This window comes from Squalius cephalus (assembly GCF_949319135.1).
Source record: "Squalius cephalus genome assembly, chromosome: 21".
NCBI lineage: Eukaryota > Metazoa > Chordata > Actinopteri > Cypriniformes > Leuciscidae > Squalius > Squalius cephalus.
In genome coordinates, this window is record NC_137142.1 from 26,716,950 (window position 1) to 26,735,082 (window position 18,133).

The 18,133-nt window shown below is 38.7% G+C and overlaps 1 protein-coding gene across 2 annotated transcripts in view; it reads left to right on the forward strand.

The window, feature by feature from the left end:
- atp10d (ATPase phospholipid transporting 10D) overlaps window positions 1–16,959 on the forward strand; it is a 30,188-nt gene extending 13,229 nt beyond the window's left edge. For both annotated transcript variants that reach the window (XM_079855264.1, XM_079855265.1), the window contains exons 5-23: window positions 608–693; window positions 773–879; window positions 992–1,123; window positions 1,860–1,972; window positions 2,337–2,589; window positions 3,895–4,109; window positions 4,268–4,444; window positions 5,071–5,707; window positions 6,313–6,410; window positions 6,563–6,689; window positions 6,783–6,967; window positions 7,992–8,262; window positions 8,346–8,422; window positions 8,747–8,872; window positions 8,957–9,157; window positions 9,355–9,435; window positions 9,780–9,884; window positions 14,561–14,748; window positions 15,702–16,959. In XM_079855264.1, coding sequence (XP_079711390.1) covers window positions 608–693; window positions 773–879; window positions 992–1,123; window positions 1,860–1,972; window positions 2,337–2,589; window positions 3,895–4,109; window positions 4,268–4,444; window positions 5,071–5,707; window positions 6,313–6,410; window positions 6,563–6,689; window positions 6,783–6,967; window positions 7,992–8,262; window positions 8,346–8,422; window positions 8,747–8,872; window positions 8,957–9,157; window positions 9,355–9,435; window positions 9,780–9,884; window positions 14,561–14,748; window positions 15,702–15,915 — 3,393 coding nt within the window. In that variant the 3' untranslated portion in view covers window positions 15,916–16,959. The remainder of the gene's footprint in view (window positions 1–607; window positions 694–772; window positions 880–991; window positions 1,124–1,859; window positions 1,973–2,336; window positions 2,590–3,894; window positions 4,110–4,267; window positions 4,445–5,070; window positions 5,708–6,312; window positions 6,411–6,562; window positions 6,690–6,782; window positions 6,968–7,991; window positions 8,263–8,345; window positions 8,423–8,746; window positions 8,873–8,956; window positions 9,158–9,354; window positions 9,436–9,779; window positions 9,885–14,560; window positions 14,749–15,701) is intronic.
- Window positions 16,960–18,133: the final 1,174 nt, after the last annotated feature.

Below are 18,133 nucleotides of genomic sequence, written 5' to 3' on the forward strand. Positions count from 1 at the left end.
TGCTTGGAGTCAATTATTTTATTTTTGATAACACAATGAAACATGCCAAGTTGTGTGGACATAATTTTTGGCCAGGCTGTCATACAAAGAAATTATGAACACATGGAAAAACAAGAGAGAATCAATGAAATATGAATAACTGATTATGTTGTAGTCAGTGTATGCTTCTCCTGTGAGCTTTTTGTTTTTCTATACATTCTTTTTTTGCATAGTAAAATAAAACCTGTGGCTTTAGTTTGCCCTTTTTTTTGCCAAATAATTTGTTTTGTTATTCATTTTTTAAATATTTAAAAATATATATTTAAAGTATTTCTCTCAAATTTTGATGGTTTAATAGAACTTTTAGGGTTTTTAAAAACAAATATAGCCTCTGGACATCACTTTTGGCCTCTACTGTAGACAATTACTTTAAATCACATCATCTAATGTTCTCTGAATTTCTTAATGTTTTTGTGGGGCATAAAGTAGGGTGTAACCATCATTGCAAAGAAAAAAGTCTCTGAAATGCTGAAATTCTTAAAAGAAAATTAAATGTATTAAATTGTTTGGCATAAAAACCTCTTTGAATAATGTGTTTAAAAAATGTGTGAATGTGATCTTCCTTTAGGGATCTGAATTTATTCCAGAAAACTACAGCAGTCGCATTGAGTGTGAAAATCCCAACAATGACCTGAGACGGTTCAGAGGCTTCATGTGAGTAAGCAGTAAACTGCTTCTGTAAATGATAAACAAGGCATTTTAAAGATTTTTTTTAATTTTTGTATGTTCACAGGGAGCATCCTGGTAAAGGACGGGTTGGACTCCATAGTGAAAACCTGCTCCTGAGGAGCTGCACTGTGAGGAACACGGAGACTGTGATTGGCATTGTAGTCTATGCAGGTCACTTTCACATCAAAAGATATGATGAGATTGTAGAAAGATAAAGAGCTTCACATTAAAAGATATGATGAGATTGTAGAAAGATAAAGAGCTTGTGTGTGATTGTATGCAGGTCACGAGACAAAAGCGATGCAGAATAACAGTGGGCCACGCTACAAACGAAGTAAACTGGAGCGCAGACTCAACATGGACGTCCTCTGGAGTGTCGCACTACTGCTACTTATGTGCCTTATCTCTGCTGTAGGTCAGTATTATGGTCATTGGAGTATTTGTGTCAGCATTTAAACTATTAAGTACTAGGTAGAGCTGCACGATTCTAGATGAATTGAAAATTATGATTTAGTTAAGTTTAGTTCCTTTATTGTCCTCAAGTGGAAATTTGTCTTTGGCTTCACTATACACCACACACAGGTACACCAACACAACATAACAATATACATAAAAACTATAAAACAATTAAAACAATAACATTCCCATATGTACATATACAATCTATGCATACATATCCACCCCTACTCATATTTATATCTTCTCAACATTTAAAATTCTAATGGTAGTTGGCACAAATGACATCTGGTACACATTTGTACTCGCTCGAGGTTGACTAAAACGTCTCCTTGATAGTTTTGTTTAAAATAGAGATCATGATTCACCTACGATTCTGATTAGGCAGCTAAACAATATTACATTTTAATGTAATTTATTAGAGATTCAGCAAAATTTTAATTACAGCAGTCTATTTAAAATAAAAAATAATAATAATTTGAATTCATTTTTTTTTTTTTTTTTGAGTGATTGAATGATTCATTCATAAAGACTTCACTTGTTTCATGACTGAATGAATGAGCGTTTTTGAGAGAACTAATCTCTTGAGTGAATGATTCAATGACAAATAAAAAATTACAGTCTGTAACAAAATGAGACTTTAATCATGCGTGTTATTTTTGTGGGTTTAGTAAAAATATGATTGTGATATATAGGTCATGGTGTTTGGTTGAGTGGACTACAGAATACTATTTTCATGATTCCTGATGACACGCACCCTGCGCTCGCTGCCTTTTACTTGTTTTGGACTATGATCATTGTTCTGCAGGTGAGTGACAGTGAGCGGACACATGCATGTCATATCTAATCCAATTATTATCTAATGGTAATGCTTTAGCTAAATCGTCAGGAAATTTGAGTATGTCAAATGTTATGATAGTTTGATGCAGGTTAATATCTGGTTTGCATAAATTCCGTATTCTGTTGCCTTATTTTTTGTCTTTTCTTTATAAAAAAGTTTTTAACCTTTAAAATTTTTACATGTACAATGATATTATAGTATATCAGGCCTATCCTTTACAGTTCATGAATCAGGCTTTCAGTTAAATACTTCAGTAAGCATATAACCAATCTTACTTGTCTATGTATCTGACATTGCTGTCCTCCTCTTCTTTCTTTTTTGTGTGTTGTAGGTGCTGATTCCCATCTCCCTCTATGTGTCGATAGAGATTGTGAAGCTGGGACAGATATATTTTATTCAGAATGATTTAAATCTGTATAACCCAGTACTGGACACAGGAGTGCAGTGCAGAGCGTTGAACATCACAGAAGATCTTGGACAGATCCAGTACCTGTTCTCTGACAAGACGGGAACCCTCACAGAGAACCGCATGCTGTTCCGCCGCTGCACTGTGGCAGGAACCGAGTACCCTCACCATGAGAACGGTCAGTTTACTTCAAAACAGCCTTCAAATACGCCTGATTGATTCTTTGGGTATGCTGTTTATAAGGATAAAAAATTTCAATTAAAGTTTTAAATCGATTGACTTGCTTATTTTTGATGTGATGATTTTACTAAATGTTTTTTTTTAGGCTGTCAAACTTAACATGCTAACTTAAGATATTCATAAATTGATTAATGTTAAGATATTTATTTTTGTTTATATTTATGTGTTTTTTGTGAACTTGACCCTCTCCTTTTCCCGCCTCCTTCTATCCCTTCGCTGGCACTCCGCTCGGCGCAAGGTCTTTATGCGCTCCCTCACGTTATCTCGCATCTCTTTAAGGGCAGGTTTTTTCGTCTTCAGGAGCCTGCCGACAAATCTTCTTCAGTCTTCTCAAGTCGCCTTTTTCAGTTTCCCTTGAGCGCCTGTTCTCTCCAGCATGCTGCGGGCCTTTGGTCTGTCTCTGCTCCATCCCAAAGCGCTCTGCTCCCATGTTCCAGATGATAGTGGACATTGCCTTCATCTTCCTCCCAATGTCACCAGCGAGGACAGACTCCAGGTCTATTTCCCTGTCGAAAGACTCCCAGTCTTTCCTGGCTGCTGCTGTTGGCCACAGCACTAGCTTTATCCTCTTTTCCTCTTCCTCAATGGCCCGAACTTGCTGACCTGTTTCCTGCCTGGCTTGCCTCTCTTGATTTTGCTGGTCGTCTGATACATTGTTGGTACTTGAGGGAATGCTGACGCCTTCGTTGTGTGCCTGGAGATTCTGGGTGCTATGGTCGGACACCTGACCCTGCCTCTCCTCCGTCTCATCAGGTTGCCCTGTGCTTTGCACACTACTGTGTCTTAAACAGCCCATCCTACTCTGGTGTATCTTCAGACCCCTATCGCCTTTGCAGACCTTTCCACACCTACAGACTCTAGTTATTCCGTTGTTCTGAAATGTTGCCCTTTGATCTTCATCCGTGGTCATAACAGTTGTCTGTCCTGTAGGTTAAATTATATTATATTGTACATTGTGTATATTAACATAATTAAATTTTAAAAAATTAGCGCAACAGCTAATTAGATTTGTAAGACAACTACACTAAGACAACTATATATATATGTATGTGTGTATGTATATATATATATATATATATATATATATATATGTATGTATGTATGTATGTATGTATGTATGTATGTATGTATGTATGTATGTATATACACACACACATTTTATCAAAAGTATAAATGGGTGTTTATGCATGAAAATATGTAGCTATCGTCATGGTCTTGATCATGTTTGTTTTTTTCTCCTCAGCGATTTCTCTGGAACAGTATGAGGCGCAGGGCTATGGCGATGCAGATCACTCTCTAACCCTGAGGTCACGCGCTAGCAAGAAGTCTCTGAGCTGTAAATCGCTCAGCTGCAACCGGAGTTCAGTGTCCCTCAATACCCTCACTGCAGAGTCTGACACGCACTCAGTCCACGACACGCTCCGCAGACACACTCCCGGAGCCTTCAGCAGCACCATAGTGAGAGACTTATCTTATCTTACTTTTCCTTGTCTTGATTACTTTATTTCTTTACTCCCTATATTAGTCATATTTTCATTTCACAGTAACACACTGTTACACACACTTCAAGTATTTATTGTCATAAGTAAATAAATCATAAATATTTTTTTCTCTAGGAATGTGCTGTTGTTCCAGACCCTCAGCTTCATGTGAAGCTGAGCACACTGTCATCCCCCATGCGTTCCCCTCTCCAACAAGAAGCTGCTGAAATCTCTCACATCCTAGACTTCTTTCTCGCCCTCACTGTCTGCAACACCGTAGTAGTTTCCTCACCCACTCAGCCAAGACACGTGGTATGATCCAAGTCTTTACTAATTAACTGATTGTCTGAAACTCATGCAGAAAGCATGACCAACTTGAACCCAAAATCTAGTTGGGGAAAATTGTTCACCTTCACACAAAATTCCAGATCACATGGATTCCTATTGAAATGGCAGGATTTCGCCTTTGAAAAGTCGCTAAACAGCTGTAAATGTGACCGCACCTTAAAAATTTGTCCAGCCCATAAGAAAATCAGCTAGGTAGAATTTTTTTGTAATAAAAATTTTATTCATATGAAGTATGTTGTAACCATTAGAGCAGGGTAAACAATGATTTTCTAAGATCTTAATCTTAATCTTAATCTGTGCCCGTTTTAAATGGATGCAGGAACAGACTGGCCTTAGTGATGGATTTAGGCCCGGGCCTTTTCCCAGTAAGCCAGTCAATTTGTAGGCCACTGTCAAAACTAAATTAACCTCAAACATGGTTCAAACTGTGCTAAAAATTCTACACTAATTTTTAATTGCTGAAAGCATAATCAAATTAGCCAAAATATTACATAAATTGATATTCAGTGCCTGCTTGTGGCTTGCAAATAATTATACTTCTTAAATGTGCATTTCTTTGCGTGTTTTTGAATCTGTTCATGTAATATCAGGTTCAGATGCCTGTGGTTCGCACACCCCTGCGCTCTCTAGAGGAGATGAAGGCCATGTTTCAGAAGCTAAGTCTACCCCGCTTTCCCTATTCACCAAGTCAAAACACGGACAGTCCTCCCAGCCTAACCAAGAAACTCTTCGCCCGGGGTCGTTCGGCTTCCTACTTCCCTAACAGCAACCCTCAAACAGCCATCAAAACGCTACAGTCTCCCATCACACCTTCTGGCATCCCTTCAAGCACTCCATCCACCCCTGTCACTCCTGCGCTGTTGCCCAGTGGGGCGTGGGGCGAGGATGTGGACGACATACAGAAGGCTAAAGATAACTCTGCTGATGAGATTGAGAGTGATGATGAGGATGAGGCGGAAGCGTTGCTGTACGAGGCAGAGAGCCCGGATGAGGCGGCATTGGTGCAAGCAGCAAAGGCTTATGGGTGTACTCTGCTGGGCCGGTCCCCAGAGCAAGTCCTCGTGGCTGTTCCAGGCACAGGGCCACTGTCCATCCCTCTGCTACACGTACTGCCATTTCATTCTGCCCGCAAGAGGATGTCTGTGGTGGTGCGCCATCCCCTCACTGGAGACGTGGTGGTTTACACTAAAGGAGCTGATAACGTCATTATGGAGCTGGCTGAAGAAGGTATGTGTGGTGATGTCTTTGCTTTACCAAAGCAGGTCATGTATGTTTTATTAAGGTTAGTTCAACAATATGATGATCTTTAACATCTTATATTGCTTCTGCTTACATACTGTATAAAGGCTTAAAAGGCCAATTTCTGTTGGCCCAAAAGTGTACAAAAGATCAAACCTCTCTAAGGGTCCATTCACACAGGCATTATTGCATTCCTCTTCACTGCTTTTCCACTGTTTTTCTATGTAAACATTCGCTAGATGGATGTTTTCGATCGTTAAGCTCACATCTCTCGACTTTTGCAGTGTCTCGCGCATGACAGCGTTCTTAAGACGTGGCTCTCAAGCAAACATCAGTTAATTAAGACCTTTAAAAAATGTGAATTCATGATCCCTCCCAAGTGTTTGGAGTATGTTTAGTAGATTACAGACTGAACAGAGTGTTGCTCTTTCAGTATTTATTGTAATCACAGACTGTTGAGGATTAAAAATGCACTAGTCCATATTGTCATTTTGTGTAGTCCTACTTTTCAGAAATTTGGATGCGATATTGTCACACCAGTGTTGAGTGTATACTCAAGTATTTGTTTTGACTATGTGTGCATGTGGGTGCAGCTGAAGATGGTTTCTCAAGGGAAGTAATTGAACGAACGCAGAAACACCTGGACCAGTATGCAAGAGAGGGACTGCGCACTCTCTGTGTTGCTAAAAAAGTATGTCTTTCACTTTCATTTCCCTTATTTGCAACACTCATTATCTTCTATTTGCATACAGCACATCAAATGTAACCTGACAATAGATTGCATCAAGATGCCTGTGCATGGAGGTTGAGTCTTGAAGAAAATTGTTGGCATATGATTGACAGGTGATGGAAGAGCAGGAATACAAAGCCTGGTTGAAGAGACATGAGTATGCAGAAACCAGCATTGAAAACAGAGAAGAGCTTTTGCTTGAATCTGCGGAGAGACTGGAAACTAATCTCACATTATTGGGTGAGACATTAAGACAATGAAGACAAAAATTAAATTGCCCTGAAATTATATTGTGTGTTGGTTGTCCTAACCTAATTCTTTCTTGGTTTCCAGGGGCAACTGGTATAGTAGACCGCCTTCAAGAGGAGGTGCCTGAGACCATTGAGGCTCTGCAGGAAGCTGGGATTAAAGTATGGGTACTCACAGGGGACAAACAAGAGACGGCTATCAATATTGCTTTTGCTTGCAAACTCCTCAGACCCACAGACCACTTACTGATGGCCAATTGTGACAGCAAGGTAAGTAGAGGTGGTGAAAAAAAACTAAAAAACAAAGTGACTATTTACACCCTGGTATAAATAGCTGGTGATGCTAAAGCTTACGGAAATTTGGAAGAACAAATCAGTCAGCACTATCACCAAACTGCGTTTGATGAAAATCCTGGTTTGGCCAGTTGCAACATACGGTTGTGAAGTGTGGACATTGAAGAAAGAGGAAGAAAGGCACAAGAGGCTTTTGAAAACAAGTGCATTAGAAAGTTGTTACAAATTCCATGGACAATATTGAAACAATTGAGCAGGTATACAAATTGGCTAGAACAAAAAGCGAATTGCTGAATCACATTAAATCCCGCAAGTTGCGCTATTTTGGTTATGGTAATGCGACAATCATTCGATTCCATTAAAGGCAGCATCGTGACCGGTTTAGTGGAAGGTTTCAGAATTCGTGGAAGACTTGCCAGATAATATCACGACATGGATTGGTCTGTCAGGAGCTGGCTTGTTTCATGCCATACGGAAGAAGACTCTGGTCATTACTTTCTCATCCATATAGCCAACCGCCACCAAGCGACGATGGTGAAATGACATATATAGCACTGTGCATTATTGTCAATTTAATATTTGTTTTGTATAATATGCAATAAGTTAAAGCACACTTGTAAGTAAATTCCAAAATATATTTCTATAGTATATTTATATTAGACTTTTCCAAACATCTAGGCATTCCTGTAGCTCAAACTGTAGAGCTTCATGCTGAGAATGCCAAGGTCATAGGTTTGATTCCCAGGTGAACTAATTGACTTGGCTTTTCAGCCTATATTGGTTTTGGTAATTCCCATTAATTTGTACATGTAATTAATTTAAATAAAACAGCCCTGGTTTTATATTATATTATATTATGTTAGAAAAAATGCAAAAGCTAGGGTAAAAATGCCAACAAAGTACAAAGGTAGATGCCAATATGTTCAGTCCTTTATGTTGCACTGTATTTAAAACTGAAATCTGAATTACATTTTTTGTATGTGTGTGCTTTGTCCCTCAGGAGGCTTGTGAGGCTCAACTTCATGAGTTACAACTTGAGATCAAACAAGTCACAAATGGAGGCGTGTCTAAAGCTGATTGTAGTTCTGACTGTGTGTTGGTTATTGATGGGCGTACGCTGGACTATGCTCTGCAGAAGGAGCTACAGGGGCCGTTCCTGGAACTCACATGCTGCTGTCGCTCAGTCATATGCTGCAGATCCACCCCCCTGCAGAAGAGCCTAGTGGTACGGCTCGTCAGAGACAAGCTGAAGGTCATGACCCTGGCTATAGGTGAGTAAGTACATTGAAAGGTATATGGTTGAATGTCCATGTAGAATGTTGTTTGAATTAAAATGTGTGATGCTCATATTCAGGTGATGGTGCCAATGATGTCAGTATGATTCAGATGGCAGATGTTGGCATTGGCATCTCAGGCCAGGAGGGCATGCAGGTACAAGCAGAAACCAGGGTTGGGTTTGGGTACTCCTTAAATGCAACAAAACATGTAATTGCTTTATTCGTTTTGACTAATTATGTAGAATTCTGACTAATTACACAACTTTTCAATAGTTTGGGATTGTTATGATTTTTCATATGCTCACCAAGTCTGCATTTATTTGATCAAAAATACAGTGAAAACATTAATATTGTGAAATATTACGTATAGGGGAAAAAACATTTGATTTAACATTATAGTTAAAACCTTGTACTTCATTTGACAAAACAGATCTTTCCCACTCTTGCAATGTTTATGATGTCTTCTCCCTTCATATAGGCGGTGATGTCCAGTGACTTTGCAATCTCGAGATTTAAGTACCTGAGAAAGCTAATTCTGGTTCATGGTCATTGGTGCTACACACGGTTGGCTAACATGATCCTCTATTTCTTCTACAAGAATGTGGTGAGTAATGTACACATTTACACAGTTCCTCTTATCTTATGAATCAATGCGGTCCTGACCTGTTCCTCTTCTTTTTTCATGTAGATGTATGTGAACCTGTTGTTCTGGTACCAGTTTGTCTGTGGCTTTTCAGGCAGCACGATGACCAACTCGTGGGTTTTAATCTTCTTCAACCTTCTCTTCACCTCCATACCTCCACTCATATATGGAGTGCTGGACAAAGATGTGTCTGCCGAGACACTCCTAGAACTGCCTGATCTCTATAAGTCTGGACAAAACTCGCAGGTGGTCATCCGGTCTCACACGTCGTTCTGTTGTACTCTGCTTTCTGTTGTGTTTAGCTCATGAGCTGTTTTGCATTGTGTTTTAAATGGTATGAATACAATAAGCCATCATTGTATTCATGAGCTGTTTTGCATTGTGTTTTAAATGGTATGAATACAATGATGGCTTATTTGTGGTTATGTGATGTGTGTTTTCAGGCCTATCTTCCATCAACGTTCTGGCTGACCATTCTCGATGCGTTTTACCAAAGCCTAATGTGTTTCTTCGTACCTTACTCTGTAAGTCATTCTGAAGTTCTTCACTTTACTGAGTATTCCTCATCTGAATCGAGTTTTTTTGGTTTGTTCCCAAATGACACTTGAGATCTTGACTGTGGCCAAAAACAAAAAGTGTGGAACGTTTCTTAAATGCACATTTAAATAGAACCCCCCCCCCACACACACACACACACACACCTTTTTTTAACGAACCTTGCCTTTTAAGCATTTATTAAATGTTACAAATTGAATGTTTGAAATATAATTAATCATTTAAATGTCTAAAAGGTTCAATACAATTCAAATATACTTTTCAGAGCAGTGCTCACATATAATAATTCATATTGTTTTTGTATGCTATGAAGGCGTATGCAGGGTCTGATATTGGGGTATTTTCCTTTGGCTCTCCAATCAATGGCTCCGCTCTCCTCATTATCCTCCTGCATCAAGTCATAGAGAGTCGCACAGTGGTAAGCCAATCACAGCTGTTCAATGCAAATTCATCATCTATAATGCAGTGTAATTTAAAAAGTAAATCTTTAGAATAGTTATTGCATTCCATGCCACACTGTGTCCTCACGAAGCATTACAATACAATCTACACTAACCAGTCAAAGGTTTGGAATAATTAAGAATTTATGTTTTTGAAAGAAGTGTCTTTCCCAAAGGATTCATTTATTAAAGGTACACTGTGTAGGAATTTCTCCCATCTAGCAGTGAAATTGTATTTTGCATTCAAACGAATAGTGCTCTCTAGCGCCTCGCTTTTTCAAATGCGTGTTTCAAAAAGCTTAATTAATTTAGAGGTAACATTAACTTACCTGTCGAGAAGAAAGCAGGCAACTTCAGCGTCCCTTTCAAAGTCTTTCTCCTTCATTAGCTCTTTCCACCTGGGAAAAGCTATCCCGATATTTACCCTTGTTTTTTTAATTTGCCGGTCACGTTTCCTTTTAAATTAAATGTTTTGCTTTTTTTGGCGATGAGGATTGCTTCTCCTGTGGCTCGGCATAAGTATGATCCTTCATTATGAAGTACCGTGCAGTGCAGCCTTTCAAATTTGCCGGGGCAGTGACAAGCGCCTCTCACTGATCTCCTTGTCCATTTCAGCTGGTTTCAGTCACGTGACGCTGGCTCTGAACGAAAACGCGCTGTGGAAACGCTTTGAGGGAGGCTAGTGCTTTTTGTCTCTCTCTGCAATTATAGTTTTTCAAAATGGCAGAACGACATGGAAGCCTCCTTGGACTTACCTGTCCAATGTAAATAAAGATAAGAAATTCTTCGCTTACGAGGATAAGTCATATCATTGGCAGAGGTAATTTTACACCAATGAGGACATATTTATGAATAAAAACATTGATTTTTAGCTAAAAAAATACTTAAAAAGACCTTTAAGCTAGCGCTGGACCCGAATATTCGAATATTCGATTAATCGTTCGGTGGGTTGGTATTCGATTTGAAAATTTGACATTCGAATATTCGTTTATTTTTTTTTATTTTTTTGCACACCTGGGATCCCCCGCGAAACGGTTCTCATTCGCACTTGAATAAGGCCGGCGACTCACTGGCTGCGTGACGTGTCCGTTTTTATTGGCTCCCATGTTAACAGGTTGGTGTTTGCACACTGCCTGCGTGAGACGCGTCTCAGGTGCGGCTCGAGCCACGCGGAAAATGTGCATGCTAGAAATAGAACCGACGCTTAAGTGTTCCAGCAACGGGAGTGTTCTGCGCAGAACAGCGGAGTTTGTATAGACCGAAGTGCATGCCTGAGCTTGTGTTTTGGGTTAAGCTGCATTGCTTTGACATTGTGGAAAATAGAATAATAGAAACAAAATGTATTAGCCTTTTTACCGTTATTATCAATCTAAATTAATCTCGTTTTTAATTTAACTTAATTTCGTTTTTCTTTATTTAAATTTCATTTTTCTTTATTTAAATTTCGTTTTTTCTTAATTTAAATTTCGTTTTTCTTTATTTAAATTTCGTTTATTTATTTATTTAAATCTACCCTTTACTGTGTCAGTAATTACAAGTCAGAAAAATATTAGACTAGTCAGAAAAATATTAGACTACATTAAAAGTATTGCTTAATTTAAAAGACCTGTGTGTGTGCGTTTTATATCACTAGTTTCGGAGAATATAAGCCCTGCCCGCGTGAGGTGCGCCGCTTCCCGCTCGCGCTGTTCTGTAGTTTTACTAAAAGTTTAAATTCTGAATGTGTGGCGTCTCGCGTGTCCATCTATATTGCACCAAATGCAACAATGAGACTGCACTCCCGTGTGAAGTCGATTGGATAAACGGTTCTCGAAATAATAATAATGCAAATGGACAGACAGACACATAGAGATCCCTGCCTTTATTAGAGAGAAGAATATGTTCAGCCCTCTCTCTCCGAAGCTTCGAATATTCGATGTCCATTACTACCGAAGCTTCGAAGCTCAAAAAATGGTATTCGGACCAGCCCTACTTTAAGCAGCACAACTGTTTTTAACATTGATAATAATAAGAAATGTTTCTTGAGCAGCAAATCTGCATATTAGAATGATTTCTGAAGGATCCTTTGACACTAAAGACTGGAGTAATAAATCACAGGGATACATAGAAAACGGTTATTGTATATTGTATTTTTACTTTATTTTCGATTAAATAAATGCAGCCTGGGTGAGCATAAAATACTTCTTTCAAAACCAGTTCAAAACTTCAAACTTTTGACCGGTAGTGTAAATCTGAAGTATTTGCCCCACCCCCCATGTGAAATGTTATTGGTCCAAAATACAGCTCCACATATTTGTACACTAATGATCAAATATCTCTTTAAAGGGGGGGTGAAATGCTATTTCATGCATACTGAGTTTTTTACACTGGTAAAGAGTTGGATTCCCATGCTAAACATGGACAAAGTTTCAAAAACTAAGTTGTACGTTTGAAGGAGTATTTTTGTTCCAAAAATACTCCTTCCGGTTTGTCACAAGTTTCGGAAAGTTTTTTTCGAGTATGGCTCTGTCTTACGTAAGATAGGGCGGAATTTCCTTATATGGGTCCTAAGGGCACTTCTCCGGTAAGATCGCGGCCGCGGCGCGCACTCGTAGACCAAGAGAGTGAAAGCAGTTCGCCATCAAAGCGCCCTGCCCGGCTTTTGGGAAGTCAATGTCACCAAAGAAGTGTGTTTTTGGTTGCCAGGGCAAGACAACCCTGCACAGATTCCCAAAGAACCCAGCGTTAAGGAACCCGTGGATGGAGTTTGTTTTCCTGAGCATAAACGGAGTTGTGTAGCTGTTTGTTCCCTGCATTTCGACGATGATTGTTTTATAAACAAAGCCCAGATCGTCTAATGCTTAAGGATCGAGCAGTCACAATGATAAACGTTCGCGGTCGTGCGTTGGAACCGGACGGTGAGTAAAACTGTTTGTTGAACAAATAATGTCTCTGTGTGTTGTCACTAGCTCGGCGCGTTAGCACCATAGACTGTAAAAAAATATGGACGTAGTGTCCGTGACGTCACCCGTAGGTTTCTGAAGAGCATTTTTGAAGCCTAAAGTGGGCGGAGCCGGCCGTCGCCATCTTGGCTTTGCGTCACTCCCGGATAACAGAAAATAGGCAAACAGGCGGGGCGTGAGTGGAGCTGAGGAGCCTGGCCATAGATATGAGCCTGGCTATCTGAAATCACCTAGCTCGACGTGATCGAGTTAGCTGATGATGTAAAGCCAATTAAACGTTCCTATTTTTGCCCTTCGAAATATTATAATAGTTAAAAGACATGGCTACAAGTGAGACTGTGTATTACTTCGAGAGTGTTTGTGTATGAAGGTGATTTATGTGCATACATGTCAGTCACTCTTTCATGGTCCGTCAGCGCGGCATCGCTCAAGTTCGTAGAGAGCTTATTCAGTCCATTTTAAATTCTGATGTTGGCCGTCTCTCAAATGGGTTATGGTTTAACCGTTAAACCATAGATATATTGCCTTTGAAGTGCAAGTAACGTTAAATGCGCTAGAAAATCCGCGCTCATTCATGTGCATTTATTGCACGGACGGAGAAAGCGCCGACGCCTGCATGATTTCATCTGACGGTAACTTACATAAGCATATTATAATCCATCTGTTCCGTGAGAGCAGAACGAACGAGCCTTTATTGACGTTTTAAATTTGAAAACCCCAAAAAGCAACGAAATTGCCAGACATCCATTAGTGCATGTTCACAAAGGAAAACAACTGAAATACAGCTCTGGTTTTTCTCTCGAACGATAACGACGGAATCCAAAGACGTGGGCTTTGTAACGTTACCCAAGTATTAAATTGTATGAAATAATAATCCCGAAAAAAAGCACAAACACTGCAGAGATGGCAAGTTCAGCAGCTAACATTGCTGAGGTGAAGTGACGGCTAGTAACACAGCAGACAAACGGCTAGCACTGACAGCGGCAATCCATCTGTCACTCAAGTAGCTTGGCCACACCCTTAAATTTAAATATTAATCAACTAAACGGACGAGTTATAAAATAATTCACCCCCCTCACAGTTGTTATGAAGGGCAAAATGAGCTGTATAGACCAAATCCACATACAGACACCAGGCTTTAAACACGTTTTTTTCTGCTGTAAAATTTGGCATTTTAACATGGAGGAGATACAGATTTGACTCACTTCTGACAACAGCCTCAAGCGGCCAGTCAACGAATTGCAGTTTAACTCACTTCCGTGTTGGTTTCAAGAGAGAGACTGGGAGGTTGCCGCTTGGTTAGCACAGCTAAGCTTCGCCCACACGGCCCGCCCCCAGCCGCTCGGTTTTTTCCGGAAAGACTCGGTACACCCTATCTTTCTTTGATTAATATAATAAAACAAAAGACTTTTTGGAGATATGAAGGATGCATTATTACTCTATAGGTACTCAAGATTAACAGGAGATTGAGTGAAAATGAGCATTTCACCCCCCCTTTAAGCATTATCTCAAATCATTCAGCACCTTCTCATTCAGCGTGCACAGAGAAATTGCATGTTGCATAAAACACCACAGAAACAACACAGCACTGAGTTATTCTTGTAAAAAAATTTGCATACCATACCACTCTCATTAATGTCTTTATTTATGGAAGACTGGCTCTGTATCTTATGCTAATGCTGGTCTTGTGTGGTTTTTCTTTTTTTGTGCAGACGTGGATACACGCTACATTGCTGCTCCTCAGTGTCCTGTTCTATTATGCCTTTACCCTGTTGTTCAGCATTACGTGTGTGACATGCAATCCTCCTACAAACCCCTACGGCATTGAGACACAAATGATGTCTGAGCCGCTCTACTATTTAGTATGTGGACTAACCACAGTCCTGGCCCTGCTACCCAGGTATTACACACACATACCTGAATTAGCTCATTCACTTACCAGTCACAATAACAAACTGTAATACTGATTCAAAACCCAGTTACCTGACTACCAAGATTTTATATTAAAGGCTTAAATACACTACATGACTTAAAGCATTAAAACACTTGGCAGTAGGCATCACACACTTGCAGGCTTTTTAAATGGTTACAGAAAAACTTGGCATCATACAGGGTTTCCCAAATGGAGTTCTTTATTTACACATTCGCATAATTTTGTGGACAGAAGTTTACCGCATTTCAGCAGTATTCCACCAAAATAACAGCTTGAGGACTTGAATTGTTAAAAGTGAAGAATTTAAGACACAAATATTAGTATTGTAACTTGTAGTATAAAATAAAAGTATTATTATTATGAAATGTTAAAATTTCTATTTCAAAGGACAATGGTAATTTACAACAGTAAATTCTGTCTTAATTTTTATAATTAGTTAAAACTAATAATAATAATTTGCTCGGGTTCCTTAGACACTAGCATCGAAACTAGCAATTCGGTGCAAAAGTCAAGTAGAGTATTTATACACTTCCAGTTCTGAGATGCCTAGTTTTTTCCTATTTATGTGGGAAAGAAATCGATTTCTTTTTCACAGAGAAGGCCTGAACATGCATGCTTAAAATTGTATAGTGTGATGAGAGCTGAAAAAGCAGTATTAATGACACCATTATTTGAGAAATGTTATTTAAATGTAGTCTTGACAAACAAGTTTTCAGTTTTTCCCCATTCAACTTGATAAGATCTATACTTGTATGACTTTTAACTACATAGAAAATAGTTGCCCGTTGAATTGTCTTTCCTTAAGACTTTGGACAAACTTTATTGGAATCAGTCACTTATGTTTTCATCTTGTCTTAAAGGCAGCTCATGATGGTACAGTATATTTCACTGTTGTCTTTTCATCTCTTTCTTTGTCTCAGGATCCTGTTTCGTGCATTTTGTAACACTATCTTTCCATCTGACCTGGTGAGAGCACAGAAAATGGAGAGATTCTCGGCACAAGACTATTCTTCTAGTTTACAGAAGTGGAGGGAGAACAAAGCTCAAAGACACGTCCCTCAAAGCCTCAGTGTGAATGCTGACATGCCCCATTTAACAGATTGTATCGCTGAACCAGGAACTGTTCTCTCATGACCAATAACAAAGTCCCTTTTGGTCATATAAACATGGTCATTAGCTCAAATAGTGACCGTATATTCTTGCACTTTAGTGATCGGTAGATACTCTAACCAGTCAGAATTCAGAGCTGGCCAATGAGAGTGTTTTCACTGTGATGTGCCTGGGCTCTCTCGCCCTCTGCGGGTGGAGCTTACAGATGAACTGCATCGCAAACTCATTCCTGTCCAGTGACCGCAGAATGGACTTGGAGTCTGGCTTTTGTAGGCTAAAGATATGCAGATAACTGTTTACGTTTCACACGGCTGGACCTGTGACATTTTTATACGCACTCCAGCATCACTCAAGAACCTCAAGAGTTGTGAGGATGAATTGTGGGTCAGGATGTGGCTGGTGTATGGTAAGATAATGTGGCTACTTTGCTCCTACTTTAATGCAATACTCCATTTTTGGTTATTGAGTCTAAAATATTCATGAGCTTGCACACGAAACATTAACATATATACATAAACTCACAATTTCCCACACAGTCCTTTTTCCAGATTTTATATTCTAGCAAAATGTAAATGACCATCTTCCTCTGATTGAAACTATGGGAATGATTGAATAAAGATGTTTTGTTTTTTTCAGTAAATAGGAAAAACATGACTGTTTTTAAATATCTGATCATCGAGAATGTTGATACCATGAGGACGTTACATTAAAGACATTAATTGAATTTTCCCTGCTCAGGAATAAAATTAGGTGAAATTAAACGGGAGCTAATGTATTTTTGACCCAAGGTCCTTGGTGTTCATTTGTGTTTTTATTCTGATAGTGAACATGCCTACTGCATGCATTACTAATGTACATGTCCAGTATTTCATGAAAGGCTACATTGCTTTTTGTACTTAAATGCAATTTTATTTTTATTGCAAAAAGTGAATGCTTAGAATGTGAATCGATAATCCAGAATGATCAGTTTAGATGATTTTCAGTCAATGACTTGAAAACATTGACAAGAAAACATATCTTGTAAGCCATGTGATATTTGTAAAACTTGCAATAAAACATTCAAAACCTAAAAGCTCGACTAGTGCATGAATATGAACATACTCACAACCGATAGCCTAGGTGTTATTGTAAAGCACTTGTTTTGAGAGATAAGAATTGGCTTTAAAATCAGGGATGCCAACTTTTAAATTTAGCTTGGAGTGAAAAAAAAATACACACGAAAACCCTGCATTACAATAAGTGTATTGTGATTGTCAAAACATTTGGTAACTAAACAGAATTTCATTAAGTTTAGTGTCATTTACAATGTTTAAATGGTACAATAACTGGTAGGCCTACTGTTTTTTAGTGCTTGACACAGATTTCACGATTTCAATTAATAAGCTTGTGTTTCAATTCTTGATTCAATATCGATTCATTTGGATAAATATCAGGTACAGGAGCTACATGTTCATTTTTCTCAATGAAACAATTTATTGTTTGAATTTCGTAATAAAATTGACAGAATTTGAAAGCTGGGACTTTGTTTGAGTAACCTGCTCTGTCTTGCTTGTCGGTGTCAGTGTCCTCTTTGGCGTCTTTGCTCCGTGATTTTTCACTCCTTTTTACTTCAGACCAAACATAGCCTACTGTTTTTGTGACCTCAGTTTAATCACTGAAACATAATTGTATGATTCACTGTTATCCAAAACAAATTACATTGTTACAATGTCTTCAAACTATAATCTATAACTGCTGGAATGACAGCATTGTAATGTAAGACAGAATTGCATTTGGTCTTCTTTCTAAAATTGATTTGCATTGTGACTGGTCTTCTTTATTGCATCTAACCACCTTTACACTGCAAATAAATAAATACATATGAAAAAATCTTGAATTTATAACTGCTATTAGTGCATTTTTTAATATTTAGAATGTTTTCTTAACTCAAGTCAGCCATTTTTGTGGTCTCATTGCTTTGATTCACTCGATAGCACACGTACGTCTGCAAGATGTCTGTTAAAGATCGCTTCATTGGAAACCATCTGCTGTTTACTAACATCTGATAGACATCTTTAAGATGTCAGTTTAACATACATTCTAAAAACCATTACATCTTAATGACATTTTCTAAACGTCTATTTGACATCTGACAGGAAACGTCCTATAGACGTATTGAAGATGAGCAAACACTCTAAAAAAAATACATCTTCCAGATATAAACACACACATCAAATAGATGTCTCCGTGATGTGCGAGTGCT